At 41.1% G+C, this 17137-nt stretch overlaps 1 protein-coding gene across 3 annotated transcripts in view; it reads right to left on the bottom strand.

Moving 5' to 3' along the window:
* Positions 1–3834: 3834 nt before the first annotated feature.
* Positions 3835–17137, bottom strand: part of MYB (MYB proto-oncogene, transcription factor) — a 28555-nt gene continuing 15252 nt past the window's right edge. For all 3 annotated transcript variants that reach the window (XM_027746653.2, XM_027746654.2, XM_027746652.2), the window contains 5 exons: positions 16703–16817; positions 16486–16611; positions 15703–15813; positions 14969–15076; positions 3835–5264 (listed from right to left, as the gene is read on the bottom strand). In XM_027746653.2, the coding sequence (XP_027602454.1) occupies positions 5148–5264; positions 14969–15076; positions 15703–15813; positions 16486–16611; positions 16703–16817 (577 nt within the window). In that variant the 3' untranslated portion in view covers positions 3835–5147. The remainder of the gene's footprint in view (positions 5265–14968; positions 15077–15702; positions 15814–16485; positions 16612–16702; positions 16818–17137) is intronic.

Consider the following 17137-nt stretch of genomic DNA (forward strand, 5'->3'; position numbering starts at 1 on the left):
TGCCAGTATCAGCAGAGCAGAACAGAGCAGAAAAGTGAAGTATCATCTCTTTTCTTTATTATTTCACTGAAAGGTGTTTTAGGCCTTTGCAGCAAACCATGGCTGTTTCTCAGTTTAATTCTTTGGTGCAGTGAGGCTTGGCTGGGCAGGTAGGAGCTCTAACCCCTTGCAGATTTACATTTCCCAGCCGGTAGCACAGGCTAGCAATGTCTTTATCTGCACAGGAAGGTTGAGCCAGCACCTCGGAGGTCTCTACCTTGAGCTGGTAGGAACAAAGATATCAAAACCCATCACTGAAATAGTTATGGCCTCCCTGCACCTTCAGATAACTCCTGTGCTGATCGAGGCTGATGAGAGAGTTAATGAAACATGAAAGAGAGGCAGCAGGCAGGAAAGCACACCTGCAGGCACCCTGTCAAAGCTCTTTGGGGACTGCCTGCACTGGGAGGGCCATGGCAGGCTTGCAGCTGGGCTGGCAGGAACTGGGAGATGCAGAGGTGGTCTCTATGGTTAGTGTAGAAACCTGTCTGGGGAGAGCTTCCTGAAACTTTCTTCTTCGATTCTCTGACAGATGTGTGTACAGAGCATGTCTTGGAGCTGTGGTGATGAGTAGTGATTGAATCAAGTAGTAAAAGTTGTTTCCCCGTGAAACAAAATTTCCTTGGGTGTGAATAGAGCTAGGCTGTAAATGAAGGCCTGTGCAGCCTGAGAAGGGGAGACTCTTTTACAAAACAGTTAAAAAGTCAGCAATTATTCTGATACTCAAATAGATTGGAAAAATGCCTTCTTGAAATGTCATTTATCAAGAGGGATTGTAGAAAAAAACCCAACCAACAACTTGATTACAGATAATTTATGGAAAAATAATAGCAGAGTAAATATATTTTGTAGCCCTTAACAATGAGCTGTATAACCACTGCTGGCTTGTAAACATGGATGAAGGCAGAATTTGGACCTCTATGGTCCATCTTCATTATCTTAACCTCCATCAGTCACTGAGAGCAAAGAAGTCACAAACAAGTTTATGCTGGTAGTAGAGTCTTCAAGGAAAACTGCTGAGACATCAAAGTCAAGTTCACATAAAAGAGGCAAACAAAGGGAACAAGTACATTTGGTCAGGAAGCACAACTTCCTTTTAAATTAAGACATTAGCCTGGTGATTAAAAGATGTGACCAGCGTCTTTCCTTGGCCACCCAGGCAGAACACCACCATTGCTCTGGAGCAACATGTGGGATATTGCCCGACTCCCTCTGTGCTAGGTAACGAGGACACAGGCAAAATGCAGACCAGTGCCTCAAAATCATTCTTTCCCAAACTGAAGTATTTATAACATACTCTTTAAAAAACAAAAAAACAATCTACAGAAAAACCCAACCCCCAACATTTTAAATAGATTTCTAGGAACAAGGCTTTTTTCTGTGCTTTGCCATCACACCTTTCTCAAATCAGGACTGAGGTAAAAATACAAATAAATATGGCAGGAGTAAGAGGTGATGATCATGATGGTCCTGTCACAACCCTACAGAAACACCTTTTGCTTATGTACCTGCCTGTGGGGGCTTGACTTAGCTGGTACAGATAAGGATCAAGATTACAAATACTGAGGAAAAGTCTTCTGGCTTTTTTGATGGATCACTCCATGATACAGAATATTTGATGCTGTGCTTGCTCCCTGCTTTACCCTCTGCAGATTTGTTATTTGGCTCCTAACTACAAACTCTGGCTCTTTCATTCAAGCTCTAATTTTTTTTTCCAAACCAATCCAAGCTCTGGCTCTTTTACAGTTTAGCTTACAGCTGTCACATAGGTCAGACCTGTGGGCATCGAACCCCTGGGATTCTCTGCATAGAAACTGGAGAATTGCAGGGCATTAGCTGGGAAACACCTCACACTCTGGTATTTTCCTTTATTTTTGCCCTGGCTCCTTTGCCTCTTCATTTTTAATTAGAGGCACATGCTGAAATGATAATTTAAATTCTTTTCAGAAATCAAAAGAATTCCCACTGACAACATTATTAAATTATAATTACACCGAAGAAAAAGGTTCATAGAAATTTGAGCCAAATATCTACTCTCCATTAAATGAGAACTTGACTGAACCTGCTTTCCCTTCATTTTGGTAGCTTACTCTAGGTTTAAATGGGCACAGGATGGCTATACACCTGTGCAGAGGCCACTGCAAGGCCAAGTAGCTGTCACCAAGAGCATTTACACAGACCTGTCTCAGAATAGGTGTTGCCTGTCTGATGCTTAAAATGGAATTTACCAGACAGGTAGGACTTCTCTTGGGCTTCTCAAAGATGTGTTTCAGACAGTGAGCAGAGCACAGCCACATGGGGATATTTGTGTGAGAAAGACATGTAGGAGGTGGCAGTTTGCTGCAAAGGAAACCTAGCCAGCGTTGGTGGAGGGAAAATAATCAGGTTCCTGGGTACAGCATCCAAAGAAAGCCTCTTTCTTTGCTCAAGCTGAGCACCACATGCATGCAGAAACATATGCAAATCAGCCTTAATCTACTAAGTCCTTTACATTTTCAGTAAAATGAGAAAGGGGGAAAGAAACATTTTCCTCTGTATTAGCTCTAAGTGTGCCCATCAACAAGACAATTACTGTAGTAGTTTTACATGTTTAAAATAGGTTTTAAAGAAACAGAAGGTGTAGGGGGGAAAAAGCCCACTCCTGCAGGCAGAGCCTCCATGGTTCCTGGCCCTGGGATAATGATCTGTTTAAACTTAGCCAGGATTGGTGGAGTTGAGCCCTACCAGGCAGGAGCTTTGCCTTGAAGAACTGTTGTAAGCTTGGTGTTTCTTTTTCCCCCTTTTTTTTTCTCCTTTTCCTCCTTTTTTTTTTTCTCTTTTTCCTAAGCTGTAACAGGTTGCTAAACTATGTGGCATGCCTCAAGTCAGGCCTTTTCCTCTTTCCACTTTGCACACCATTGAGTCCTGCAGTCCTCTCTCACGTCTTGCACAAGCATTTTTATGGCATGAGCCTGCAGCTTCGGCACAGGCAAGTGCTCCCACAGACTTCCCCTTCTCTATAATCCATGCTCAGCACCAGAGTCCTGCCTGTGGTAACCTCTGAGAAACTGCCTTGGGGCTGCCTCTCCCCAGCCCCCCAGCATTTAGTTGAGAGCCCAAGCCACACATGTGGGATAGATGTGAAATACAGGCAAAACATGGAGGGGCTGCTGCAATTTATTTTCGAGCTACTAAATAAAATGCTTTTTTTTTTCCCTGGCAGGTTGCATCTTCTTTTTTGTTTGTTTTGTTGGGAATTATTTTTATCTCTAGCCTTCCTAGGTCTGACTGTCACTCAGCGCTTGAGCTGCATAAGGCTCTGCAGGTCTGACCAATTATTTGCTGTGCAGCATAATGCACCAGGGCTTCAAAGTATATTCTCACCTCTCTTTTTTTAAGACAAGTGTGAAAAAACTTGTTCTACAATGTAAGAACTCAAGAATATTTCCCTCTTATTCAATTGGTTCCTGACCTGGCAGTCTTAGATGAACAAATAAATTAGCCATCATTCTCGGAGAAGGGCGGTTTTGCACAAAAGGCGCAGTAAGTCTCCCACTGACTGAAGCTGACCTGGACTTTGGTGTCACTAAAAATGTGCCTTGAGACCACAACATGCTCAGTACTCACTGTTTTGTGCAGTGTTCCTTCCACTTCCTTAGCAATCAATGAGAACTGAGGATTTTGAGGCTATCTATGGTGTGCAAAACCCTATTCCTTACTTATCTGAGTGCACTGGGAAAAACCTTCTTGGCTTGATTGTTGCCTTTAAATCCACCACCAAAACACTAAAGACAAACGAGATTAGGAGACGATACGGTTTAAGTAAAAAAGAACACACTTTATTTATCTACAAGGCAGTACATTGTTGTATAAAAAATTAGGTGCAGATGAAGCTGCACCAAGTGCTATTAAGGCAGCAAATTCATAGGCTGTTATAAAAAACCAAAACAATAAAAAAATAAAATCAAATCAGTGTTTTGCCATATCAAGAAAGAGTTGATAGGGCAGCACAAAGAACCATGAATTTCTAAGAACCTGATTCAGTACACAAGACCCAAGTTAGGGAACAACTAGCTAGACATGGAACAAAAGAGACAACATGAACAAGACAGTGTTCTCCCAAACATATGAAGGTGCAATGCATGCTGTTACAAACCAATGAGAAACAAAACAACACATCCAGACAAAGAAAAAATCTCCCAGGAACAGTGTTCAAAAATATTGCTTATAAAAAAAGGGGAAAAAATATAAATGATGATGTAAAAAAATTAAAACAAAAAGGTCTGGAATGCTAGTGCATAGTCAATTAGCTAACATCAACATTTGTTTTCTTTCCATAAAGCTCTACTGCTCCTTTTACACTAGCAGCATTTCTACACGCTATGGTCTGTAGCAGCAAAACACAGTATTCATTTGGCATTTACAAAATTAAATTACTGAATAAAAATATATTTTTTCTCATAAATCTATGTTTCATACAGTAATATTTTTTAAAGCAAGCTAATTACCCACCCCCCCAACAGAAACACACAATGTATATTGGTCTAGAACCAAAACAGAAAAGACTATTTCAAGAGGCATGGATATCTGAGTATTCATGATCTTAATCAGTTTTCCCCTTTTGCACAGACAAGCGTTTATAGTAATGCTTTTCACTTCGGTATTTCACACCAATGCATTTTCTTCAGTGATTTAAAATATATCTGTTTGAGTACCTGCTCTTTTATTATTAAAGAAAAATAAAAAAAGAAACAAAACCCCACCCCTTGGCTAGCACATCACTGAAATAACAATACTGGTGTATTAAGTCTGCTTGATCTCAAAAAGTACAAGAAAAATTGTCTTTATTATAAGTCTGCACTTAAGATCATTAATTACTGATTCAAACTCAATACCTAATAATTTAGGCAAGTATCATTAAAAAAAAAACAACTCTTAAGTTGGGTGAAATCCAACAAGAATATATATGCTGAGTGAGTAAATGCACTTTGTGCTGCTCCCAACTGTTGTACCACAACAAAGATCGGCTCTTCTCCCATTCATGAAAGTTTTCATGCAGAGGAACAGGAATTTCCCAGCAGAGGTGAAGTGTTCTCAAAACCATAATGCTTCTCTATTCGTCAACCCTCTCACATCACTAGAGTCCGAGTGGGGAAGGTGGTCATGTACTTGCGTGCCTGATCTGTCAGAGCCATCTGATCTTCGATTTTCCCACAGGATGCTGACTCCCAGGCGTTGTTCAGATGCTGAATTAGAAAACAGAGAGATTTGAGTTGCACGCCATGTGACTTATCCATAGCCCCAGCCAAAGCCGGGCCCGCTTCTAATTAACTGTTGCATGAACACGCAGAAGGATGTTGTCCCATCTCCAGAGAAACTGAAATCTCAACACAACAAGCAAAAAAATATCACCCCTGCTCCTTGGTTAGAGACCACAGGGGTAGGCAGACCAGATGACCTGCACAGGGGCACAACACAAGAGCCAGGATCAAAACCTCCCTGCTTCTCTCTCAGACAATGTCTTTTCTACGAGGCCATATCTATAGCCTTGCCTTTAATCCTTCCTTTACATGAAAGGTCTAAAAGAGAATATACTTGGCGAGTGGACTTTACAGTCAACAGAATACAGCCAGGCTAAAGCCCACAGTTATGTTCAGTGCTGTGACCATGCATAAATTCCTGCTGAACATCTATTGTAGAAATACAGCTGTGCTGTCCGCAAGTTCCCTAAATGAACCCAACAACCTTGACGTCCTGACCACAGCCAACGAAAAACCCCGCGCTCGAGGCTGCTTTCACCTGTGCACAGTGATTGGCACGTGCCCATTAGCTCCGCTTCTCCAGCAAAGGAGAAGGGGAGGGGGGCTCGACTCTCAGCAGAAACAGCATTTTAATTATCATGTAAGCCATTTCACTTCTTGTGGTATTTATGGAGGTTATAGACACCATTTAGTATAATGTTAAAGTGAGATAAACATATCTGCAGAAGGCTGTGTGCACTGTATTTATTTACTCACTACACATGTGAGAGTTTCTCATTGCCTTGAGCTATAAACAGTAATGAAATTTCAAAGCTCCTGGAATTTACCAGTATACACAAACTTCTTTTTTTTTCTATTGAACTCCTTCACTTACCCATTGTGTCTGCTTTTCCACATTGAGATATTCCCTAAGCCCTGAATAACAACTCTATTATCACATAGAGTATGCTGCATGAGTACTCTGCATGCCAAAAATGCACACGATTGTGCTTAACAGAAAGCTGCCTGCCCACAAGGGATCCCAGTACTGCTGAATATTGAGAAGGTGTACGCTCAAGATTCACCAATAAAGACAAGTCAGGAGAAGCCCTTCTCTGTTTTCCATTGCTTTCAAAAAGGATCATCTTTGCAGTTCAATAACTATGTTGCTCAACGACATGGCCAATGCCTTCCCAACATCTAGGACACTGGATGAAGCATAATTACTGGACTGCAAACCATCTGCTAAGAGCAGAACTGTCCTGGTGTGCCCATGGCTCTTTATGCTGCTAGTTGATAACTTTGCAAGAGGATCCTTAAATTATTTTCTGGCCTAAGTGTTTAGAGAACGCTCTCCTGACTGTAAACTGTGTTATCTGAGACATACGGATAGTAAAAGGCTGGGCAACATATGAAATATAGATAATTTCACATAACACGCCCTAATCAGGGCACTGGTACAAACACAGGGACCAAGGTTCCCTGCCTCGAAAGGCTACAGTCCAAAAAGGGACCAAACCAGTGAATAACAAAGCAGAATGGCCAAGATGAGGGAAAGTGCGTTAGTCCTCTGTAAACTTCTGCTGGGCTTCCCTAGACATGGCTTTCTCTTCTCTATAGAGAGGTACCAAATATTGTCTGCTCCTGATGCCACTTTGCAAGCAAAACTGCTGAGCTTCTGTGGGAGTTCCTTATCTGAAGGAGAACCAGGTCAGGCCTCAAATCAAGTTTCTGCAGCTTTTTCTGGGAAAGCTGCATCTGCGAAGTGAACAAACATGCCATACACCTCTTTTCTAGAGCAGTTCAATATGGGCTGGCTGTATATCTTGTGCTGTGGCTCAGCCTAAGGCACATGCCACAGCCAGAAAGCAGGTGTGACATACTTTCTGCATGCCGCAGACATGCATGCGACATGCCACAGCTTCTTTTATGTTTTGGTTAAACAGCTTCCAAGGTAACTTTTTCAAAGGCACCTACACAAGCTGGAAACCTACAAGCTCCTATTGATCCTCAGTGGGACTCAGGTACCTGTGAATATTTTCCCCTAGTCTTTCAGAGGTATTTGTATCAGGGACCAAATTAATGCCTGGTACAATGCCATTGGTTTTACTTAGAAGTTGAATTTGTTCTGTACACCTCAAAAGTAGTTGGTAGTTCCAGAATATCCATCATTTCAACACAAATACGTGTCTGACAGGTATTTCCCTATGATCCCCCACAGCTTCAATGCACTGGTCTAGAAATGAGAGATCAGCAGTCCCTTAAATAACTGAAAACATGTAAGGAGAAGTCCATTTGTCACAGTATGTCAATTTTTAAAAAATAAAGTAACTTCAGGCAAGGAGTGTCCCTATTTCATAAATTAGGCTTAATCGTTAGTATCTACACTGAGTTCTTTGTATTAGCAGCCATGTGCCTAGTAGAAAAAAAAAATAATAAATCTGTATCCTGGTATCTCCAACATCTCAGCAGGCTGCTACATGTCACTCATTCCACTGAAAGCCTGGTCTTCATTTAACCTGATGTCAGTGTGGCAGAAGCTGCTCAGGCAGGCAGTAACCCTCTGCCCTCCCACCGGGCTTGGCCACCCTGGGGAGCACTCGGTGGTAGACACAGCAAGGAGGACCAGCTCAACCCCTCACTTGAGCCTGCTTCAAACAACTTGAGTTTTGCTGTACTAATTTTCCCAGAAAATTACACTACTTTTTTTCCTCTTGTGACAAACTTATAAAAAGAGACTAACTTTGCATCTCAGTGATGGCGGTGAGAGCTTTGCTCTAGTGAAGAAAGCAGAATTTGACCAAAAGTAATGTTTTCTGATGTAGCATTTTTACTAAGACATTTTTCAGTTCTACCCTGGGGAACTCAGAGAACATTTACAGTGGGCATTTTTAATAAACATTTTCTGTCTGAAGTCTTGACTCTTGGCAGCCAACACAAAACAAAGCACAATGCCTTTGCCTTGCCAGCCCTGCAGTGCAGGGCCAGAGGCACGTGTGAAAGTCATTCTGACGCAAGAAGATTTCCTTCCCTCCTTGGCAGGGAATGCTGGGTCCCACAGCCCAGGCAAAGCACCTTCCCGGGCCTGGTCACACACAGTTACGGGATCTCTTAGCAAAAAGGATAAAAAGGGATGCTACAATGCCTCCTTCCATGCCAGGTTCACAGCAAGTACTGACAGGGCTGATACAAGACAGTAGCAGCGCCCCGGAGAAAGCAGTGCTCCTCAAATGCATCAAAAGAAAAGAGACCCAGGTAGAAAGCTAGAGGCATGCAGGAAAACAGCACAGAAACCCCTGTCAGAACACTCCTTTTGCAGAAAGCTCATTGCATCCTCCTCATCACATTTAAAGGTTTAAGTCTGCAAATCAATGGGTGGAAACACAAGAGCTTTGTAATGAGAAACCAAAAGGCCTGACCCAAAACCCACTAGAATCGATGGACATGTGTTCATTGACTCAGTGTATTTCACCCTACTTAAATTCAGTCATTTAAGAGTGAGGTGTTTGTTTTGGCACCTAAATTCCCAGCCACTGGGGAGTGAAAGGGATTTCCATAGTAAATTCTTCCCATATACATAATTTTTGAATTGCCTTGAAGAGTGGCAGACTAGTTATAGTTCTGCTGTCGATTAAAAGAGTTTAAGCCTTTTCAGTCAGTACTTCCAGCTGTATTTTTCTCTTCCACCGACAGCAGTTTCCCTTCTTAAGTTAAATCAGGGAGTTGGGGGGAAGAAGAAGGCATACGACTACAAATTTCCATAGGATAAAATTACAGACCCATAGTACAATTCCAGCTATGTCATTCTCCCTGGCGGTTTTTTTTTCCCACTCTCTTTCTTTTTTTTTAAACTTCAATAATCCTACCAGCACATCCTTCTCCTGGCAGTAAAACTACCTTACTTATCCTGTAATACACTTTCGACTGCCCTCAGGCAGATGTGAACTGTAAACAAACTGTCAAAGTTGTAACTGGGACATCCAGTTAAAGCACTTTAAATAAAAACTTGGACCATCTAAAGAAAACAAGACCAGAGTAAGGGAAAAAAAGACTGTGGAAAGGTGTTCTTCTAACAGAACTTGTCCTACTGCACTCGTAGCTGGGACTGCCTTTTCATGTGCTGTCTCTAGAGCTTAAGAAAGCTCCAGTGTTACGACACCTTGTGTGTTAGGAACTGATGCCAAAACCAAACATTGCTGCAGTCCTGCAGTGCTGAGCTCCCAAACTGATGAAAGTGCAGTAAAAATCCTTGGCCAAAGAACTGTGCTAGAAAACAGATTTTAAATCTCCACTATGCTGGCAAGTATCTTCAGCAACTCCAGCAAAGTTAGTGGTTTTACACACATTCCCATTAATTTAGCCAAGCTGTGCTGGTATTTATGAAAAAAAAAAAAGCTAATATTTTTAAAATATTTAGAGGGTTCAGACTATTTGAAGGTCTCTTATCATGTTTTTCTGCTGCAAAAAGCTGGATTTCTTGCCAGTTTTCCCTTAGATTGCATGGTATGGATAGTTTGCAGAACATGCTACTGACTGAAAAGAGGGCTTGGAACAGAAATGCGGTACTCCTTCTGAAACAGTAAACCAGTGTCCTAAACAAAACAATTTCTTAGCAGAATACAATTAATATCACGTAGAATAACATGGCTTTCTGTTCTGTAAGGATGCAGTACCAAGAGCAGCCCTTTTACTTATCAATACCAGACAGTAAAGACTAATGAAAAACTGAAGTGACCATAAATGAATTCTACTCCAATTTCTGCTCACGTTGCTAGTTCTCCCCCCGAGCGTGGGACAGACTTCTCCTAAACTCTGGGGTTTTCCCAGTTGCTCAGAAATACAGCTTGCTAAATGTGAGAAAAGATGATGGTCCAACTTTTCAACTTTTATAAGCATGATACCAGAGCTAGAAAAAGCTATTTGATGGCACTTTTAAGAGCTTAACCCCGAAGCCTTGCTCAGACAAAATTCCTGCTCGAGATGTGTGAGCTTTCCAAGTAAGATTAATGGATGCGATATGGAAGTGGGTTAAGCATCTGCAACTCACGCTAGGATATTCAGTTCCTTTCCGATTTTGTCCTTAAGTAATTTTTTTTTTTTTCATATATCAGGATACATTGCTGCAAATGGGTAATAGTTAAGTTGTCGCTTTTGTTCTTTCTGAGAGACCACCACCAGCTTAGGGCAGCTCTATCTGATCTATTTGCAACTCAAATTCTGCTGCCCTGGACGGAAAACATGCAATGACTGACCTGTAACTGCAAAGCTCCTCTTGCTCCCTCAGCTGTGCCAAGCACAGCTCTTTCGTGTACACATCAGTCACTGGTGAGAGAAGGGGCAACACAAGTGAGGGAAACCCACAGGGCTACCTTCCCTTGCTGTGCAAATCTCAAACACAGCATGCTTCCTCCTCTCCCTTGATTAAACAAAGAAGAGTATGAGATTTCAGGATCTTCTTGCCCCAGAAAAGCTATGGAGGAAAACAAGAGAAAGCCTGCTACTGCATGAGACCATGCTGCCTTCCTGGACATTTTATCTTACAACCAGTTGCAAATGAAATAACATTTTACCTTTTAAATTGAGAAAATTAAGCTTCATGACAGCTTACACTCTTGAAAAAAGGTTAACCAAGTAACTGTTTTAAAATCCTTTAAACTTACTCTTTAAAGAAAATGGTTACATAAACCGCTGAAAGTCAGGAAATTCGAGCTGAAACGTGTCAGTCTGTGGTTAAAAAATGGAAAGTGACAGGAGCTAGGGGTTGAAGAACGTTCTCTTTAGCTTGCAAGGCTTCTACCTTGTGTTGTTTCCTTTGTTACTGGGGGAAGAAGATATCAAAGCAGCGCTATTTTCTTAAAAGGTTCCATTTCATGGTGTCTTTTGATAGCCTGCAGGGTTAGGTGGAAGGTCTGTGATTTAACCTACTTTTCTATCTGTTACAATGTCTATGTTAGGATAGTTTGTATTATGTACCGCTACTGTTACAGAACATAATGTGAAATAAAATCTAACTTTAACATAGGAAGGGCCAGAAACAAAGGTTTTTTTATGTAACCTCTTACGAGGCATTATTCAAGCACATGTTCAGTATTGGAGTAGGTTATCCCAAAATCTTAACCCTTGGAAAAGTTGCTTGTAAGGCCAGAATCTCCCTGCCATGTAAGTGGCAAAAATATAGGGTGCAAAAATACAGGTTTTAACTAACTCCACCAATATAAAGCAGAAGTATTTGGGATCTGTGCAATGGACTGTAAGTCCACCCCAAGGCAACATGTGGGTTTGGGTGAGACACGACCTGTTCCTGCCAGCAAGATAATACTTAATGTACAAACACGAGATTTGTTGTGTAGGACAAAAAAACTGACTGAACCTTCACACCTTACCAGAAAGGTCTTACACACAGCTACCTTTACATCCAATGTCATAGAGAGACTTAACCACGGGATTGAATGGGGATCAAGCCCAAACTCTTCTTGAGTCTAAGAGGCCTTCTCCTCCCATTGCTCTAGTACAACATTGACACCACCATATTCCCAGTGCTGTTATATGCAGCTACCTGACCTCACATGCCAAATTATGCAACATGCTGTTCCTCCTAAGTGATCATGAATCATATTGTGCTATCTGATACGGTCATCAGCTATTAATTACTAAATTGCATACGATCAGTTGTATCCAAAATGCAGTAAAAAATATCCTTAGAGATCTGTTTGAACATTTGTTACTCTTGCCTTCTTTGGAATTTAACAGCAAAACCATAAGTAATCAAGCATTTTGATCAGTTTATTGCTAGCCAAATATCTTTATGTAAATGAAGTGCAAATTATTAAAGCAATGAAAAATACTGTGGGCTGGTAAATATACTGCCTCCCTCTTATGTAAGTTCAAATTTAAAAGGGAGTTTTAAGAACCAAGCATATAAACAAAAATTAAGTTCAGTGCTCTCTTTCTTTCTTTCTTCCCTCTTCATGCACAGATTCCAAGGTGCAGAGAGTGCTATAATTCTCACTTGGACTGAAGACAATGAGAATTTGCCTAAGAACAGTTGGATCAGGTCCAAAATATTAACAGCAGCAATGTCAACACATGCAGACAAAATTAAATTTCACCCAGATGATTTCCCTCGTGTTTCATGTCTATTTGCATGGAATCAATGGATTTAGTTCAGTGTTCACATGTGTGTCCATGCATGTGTTCATGTATGAGGCAATATACCAAATTAGAAACTAGGAAGTGTAGATAGTGTAGAACAAAACATGCTTAAAAACTGGTCAGGTACAAAATGCAACCGATCAACAAGCACAAACGCCAACCTTCCCCATTGCTTTGCACCCTTTGGACACTCTATGTCCCCATCATACAAGTCCATTTACACTGGGGTAGAAGAGGAGAAGAATTAGGGACAGAGCAGCAGCAGTTTTTGGTGTGAAAAAGAGCTAAACTACACATCTTTTCTGAGCTTCATGGGGCCAAACTTCTCCCCTCTGAAATGAAGCCAAGCAGCCTTACCATTACTTTTGACCATGACATCAAATCCAAATCAGAGAGCGCAGCCATCGTCAGACAATACTGCATTGTTATAAAAAGCCTGTATTTCATTCTGAAAAAGCTGTCTCTGCCACCATCACAGAAACCCCTAGCCTTCACTTAAGATTATATTTCAGCTGAAAAGTTTAATGTTTCATCAGCAGAGAGAACAATTTTACTTTCATACTAGTACAACAAGAAACTGCCTACTAACTATTAATTTTGGGGCTTTTTACAACTACTTTTTCTTTCAGTTCAACATGCTTTAAACTCTGAGATGAGCTGGGAAGTCCTTTTTAATTCAGTTCCTACTTAAGAAAAAATCCTCTTTATCCGAACAATGAGAATACCTGACTTTTAACATGCTTTTCCTGAGAAAGGACTGAAGAATTGAATCCAGAATGATCCACAAATTGACTCGTGTAAACTTCCTGAACAAAATCAGCATGAGTGAGGACAGAAGGTTAAACAAGCCCTTTCATTTACAGCAGCTTATAAAGAAATTATTTTTAGATAGCAGGAAATATAACACTCTTACACCAAAGATCAAAGGATCCTATTTTACAGGCACCTCAGATGCTTCTTTTTTATTACAGCCGGAGTGCAGGCAACTACCGCTAACAGGACAACACACAGAATACGTTGTTTAGCTACCTGAAAATGTTGCCCTAAACCCATGGAGGAGCCTGGAGTTTGGCTAGGGTCACAGGTCACAGAGAGGTGTTGGCATGCTGGCAAGGCAGCAGAGCTGAGCCAGACGTCCAGGGAATTTCAGCAACCCCCTGCAAAGCTGGAGCCCTAGGCTTCTTTGCCATGAGGTGGTCTGAATTCAGTCCCTATATACCTGTCCTAGACCAGGGGCAGTGGATCTAAAAATCCTTCTCTCAGTCACCTACCACGGGGTAGCAAAAAAAACAAGTTCATGAGAAAAGAGAAGATAAGCAATAGGGAGTATGAGTCTTTGGGCCCTACAGACACCCCCGTGCTGAGGGGAAACATAGTCCCAGCTCTCCAAAGCTGTTTTTCATCAAACGAATCTGCGGTGAAAATACAAGCCTACTCCATGGCAAACTGTGTCAAACAGGGACGTGTAAAATTTTATTATCTCCCTTTTTAATGCCTGGTTAGAAATGCTTAATCAAAACCAGCCTTTGTTCATTCCTTCCTACTGTAAGTAAACCCTAATGTAAATTCTGGAAAGAGAGAGGAAAGAAAGGATTAGCCATGCGGACTATCTGTCTGAAAGTCAGGAACTATGGAGTTACAATTTCCTTTCTGACAGTGACTCACCCTGGGGAATGACACACTTTCCTTTAATTCTCCTGTGTGGAGAAGGGCTACAAAATCACATTCATCTACCTCAAAAATACGGGTTGTGGTGGAAGGATGATTAATTACCATCTACATTGTGTTTCATTTTCTGAATGACTTGCTGTGGGGCCCATCTAAAGTCCACAAGAGCTGACAAACTGGCTGCTAATAACTTTAGTGGGCTTTAGATCAGGCCCTATGTAACAGCTATATTTTAAAGTATAGCAAATGTATATGTTTGTTAACACTTGGCAAAAACATAGATACATAAAGCCCAGCCTCACATCTATCTTACATTACAACAATCACACATTTCATTAATTTCAGAGACGCCCAGACGTACAGCTGGCCGTAAGGGTTAAAGACCCCTTCAGACCACCCGTTACAATTGCATTTCTGGACCAGCCTCAGCCAACACTCAGGGAAAGGCCATCCTAGTGCTGGCCTGGATGGGCAAAACTGGCCATACCTGTGTCAGGCAGTGCTAGAGTCTTCTCCTCTCACCCCTAGGCCAGTGACAAGTTCTGGTCACCACCATACCACTCAACTCCCCTGCTCTCCAAAACAGCAGTGCTGCCTACAAGAAGTCCATAAAAAAAGCCTCTGGCTGACATTAATTCTTAGTCCTACCAATTTAACACTGCACCCAGCTGAGTTACAACACCCCACACATGGCACTATGTCCCATTCAGCTTCCTGGCACAGCTGAAGCCACTGTGTCCTCATGCTCCACAGGTAAAGTGATATCCTCAGCCACATTCATCTGAACATCTCATCCTTCCATACTCAAAACTTAAAATCAGTCTGTGAGAAAACTATATATATATATATATATTTATGTACAAGGGATATTTTTATCAAAGAATAGTTACCTGCAGAGGACTAGCTAGTGGCCTGTTTCTAGGTACTGCAACTGTTTTGTGAAAACTACCATCCTCTTCAGACACAGGCATCTTTAAAATGGAGCTGGTAAGAAGATTCTGAGCAGGAAAAGAAAAAAAAATGGTTTTCAGCAACTCACAGGAACAACCTGAATTCAAATGTATTAAAAGCAAACTCAGCCTGACTGCAGAAGTTGTCATACTGGGTAATCACAGATGGGGAGTAGATCTCAGCCTGGGCTCCCTGGGACTTGGCTTTGCAGGAGCATTGCCACATGCAAAGGTTTTCCATCCAGTGAAACTCCCAAATAAGAATAACAGTAACATTGAATAGTCCCAAGAGTCCTGGCAAAGCAAAGGAAACCACTCACATGCAAGGTCTCCTTTGCACACAAACCAAGAGAGACTCTCTCTTTCTTTTACCAGTTTTTAACTCCATGATACAGTCATTTCTATACACAAGTGCAGGCGTCCTCCTAGTGCAGGCTCTTCCCAAAGTCTGTGGGCTGCAAAATGGCTGCAACTTCTGCTACCTTCTACAGGCACTACGGTGATCTAATCAAGAGTGGGATTTCACCTTTTATGCTTAGTACAGGAAAATGATACAGAAATAATGAATAATGCCTACTTGTGAAGAAGGTCAGACAAAATATTTTCTCTCTTGCATGTAAGAATTGAACAGGGGTGTAAAACAAAAAAAATTATTTGATGGTGTGAAAACTTACTGGCACATCTTCCATAGCAGACCCAGGTGTAAAGAGCTGAGTGTTCAAGTTTTCTTCTTCCCAGTGATTTGAGCAAAAAAAATTTCCAGCTTTATCTGTTGGAGACTCCACCTGAAAGCAGGAAAGGCATGATAACAACCAGTACTTAAGTGACCAGATTTCTGTCAGTTGCTTAATAAATTGAACAAATATTCTTCACAGCTGTGTCTAATGCCTGTTTACAATAACATCTTTTACAGCACCCTTGGTCTTTATAGAAGAAAAAATTCAAGGTTCTTAAAAAAATCGCCATCTAATAAAACTTTGAATACTTGCACTCAGTGCTCTGTCAGTATTCAGGAGTTTAATCCCCTAGAAAGGATTGAGAATATATGTATTTTTAGAACTTCAGTGACAAAGTAATATAATTCAATGTCCTCAAATGTTCAGGTTTCTAAGGCACTCCATGGAGCTTGGTCCCCATAGGGTTCTTCTATATTTTTCACCAATATTTGAAAGATTCAATCCAAATTCCTATCTAATTTTTCTTTTCTTTTTAAGTTTCAAACGAAAACTGCATTAGAACAGCCCAAGCAAACCCCTGCTGAAAACAGCAGAAAGACTTCTATGGAAATCAATGGGAGATGAATTAGGCATGCCTAGTATACTAAATGGAACCGACACTAAGATCTTGGGGCTCACATGAAAGAAAAACAGACACAGCTATTTAACAGAAAAGGTATTCGTATAAGTTTCTCAGAAAGTGTTCTGAATTAAATTGCCTAAGGTAAGTTTGAGATTTACCTCTTGTTTGATTTTCTTCAGCAAAGGGGGTCCACTTTCATGTAGCCCAGCCACTATTGCAGATTCCTCCGACTCCTGCTTGATAACATCCTGCAGATCTTCTACAAGATGAGTCGGAGTTTGAGGCTGAAAGGAAGAGAAGAAACGTTATATCCAAGTCCCAGAACATCCCTCTGCACTAATATCAAAGCAACTTTTATCATTGTTTCCTGCTTACCAGCATCTTCAAAGGACCGTATTTGATTTCCTGAGCTGCAAGTGCGTTTTTGAATGGAGTGGGTGTTCTTGGAGAGCTTTCTAATATCGACCTCTTGATTGCTGGAGTTCTGAAACTTTAAAAAGAGGGAGAGGAACTTTAAAGGAAGACACTTGGAAATGCTACCTCTTTACATATATATGTGCATACAGGCAGTAGCTGCTGTAAGAGTTGGGAAAATATTTCCCTGCAAGCCTATAATCCATTTTGCTTTTCTGGCAGAACATTTTTTTTACTGTGATAAGGTGTAATGGCTTTATTTTAAAAACTGGTGAGCCTATATGTATGACTGTTCTGTATTAATAACTTACCTCCACAGTCATGAAGTGAAAGTTTTACTCCAAACTAAGAAAAATCTGAAATGTGTTAGCAAACAACTCTGCAAGAATCATAGAA

Source organism: Pipra filicauda, unplaced genomic scaffold (assembly GCF_003945595.2).
Source record: "Pipra filicauda isolate LSUMZ 115617 unplaced genomic scaffold, ASM394559v2 scaffold23_size5868930_pilon, whole genome shotgun sequence".
NCBI lineage: Eukaryota > Metazoa > Chordata > Aves > Passeriformes > Pipridae > Pipra > Pipra filicauda.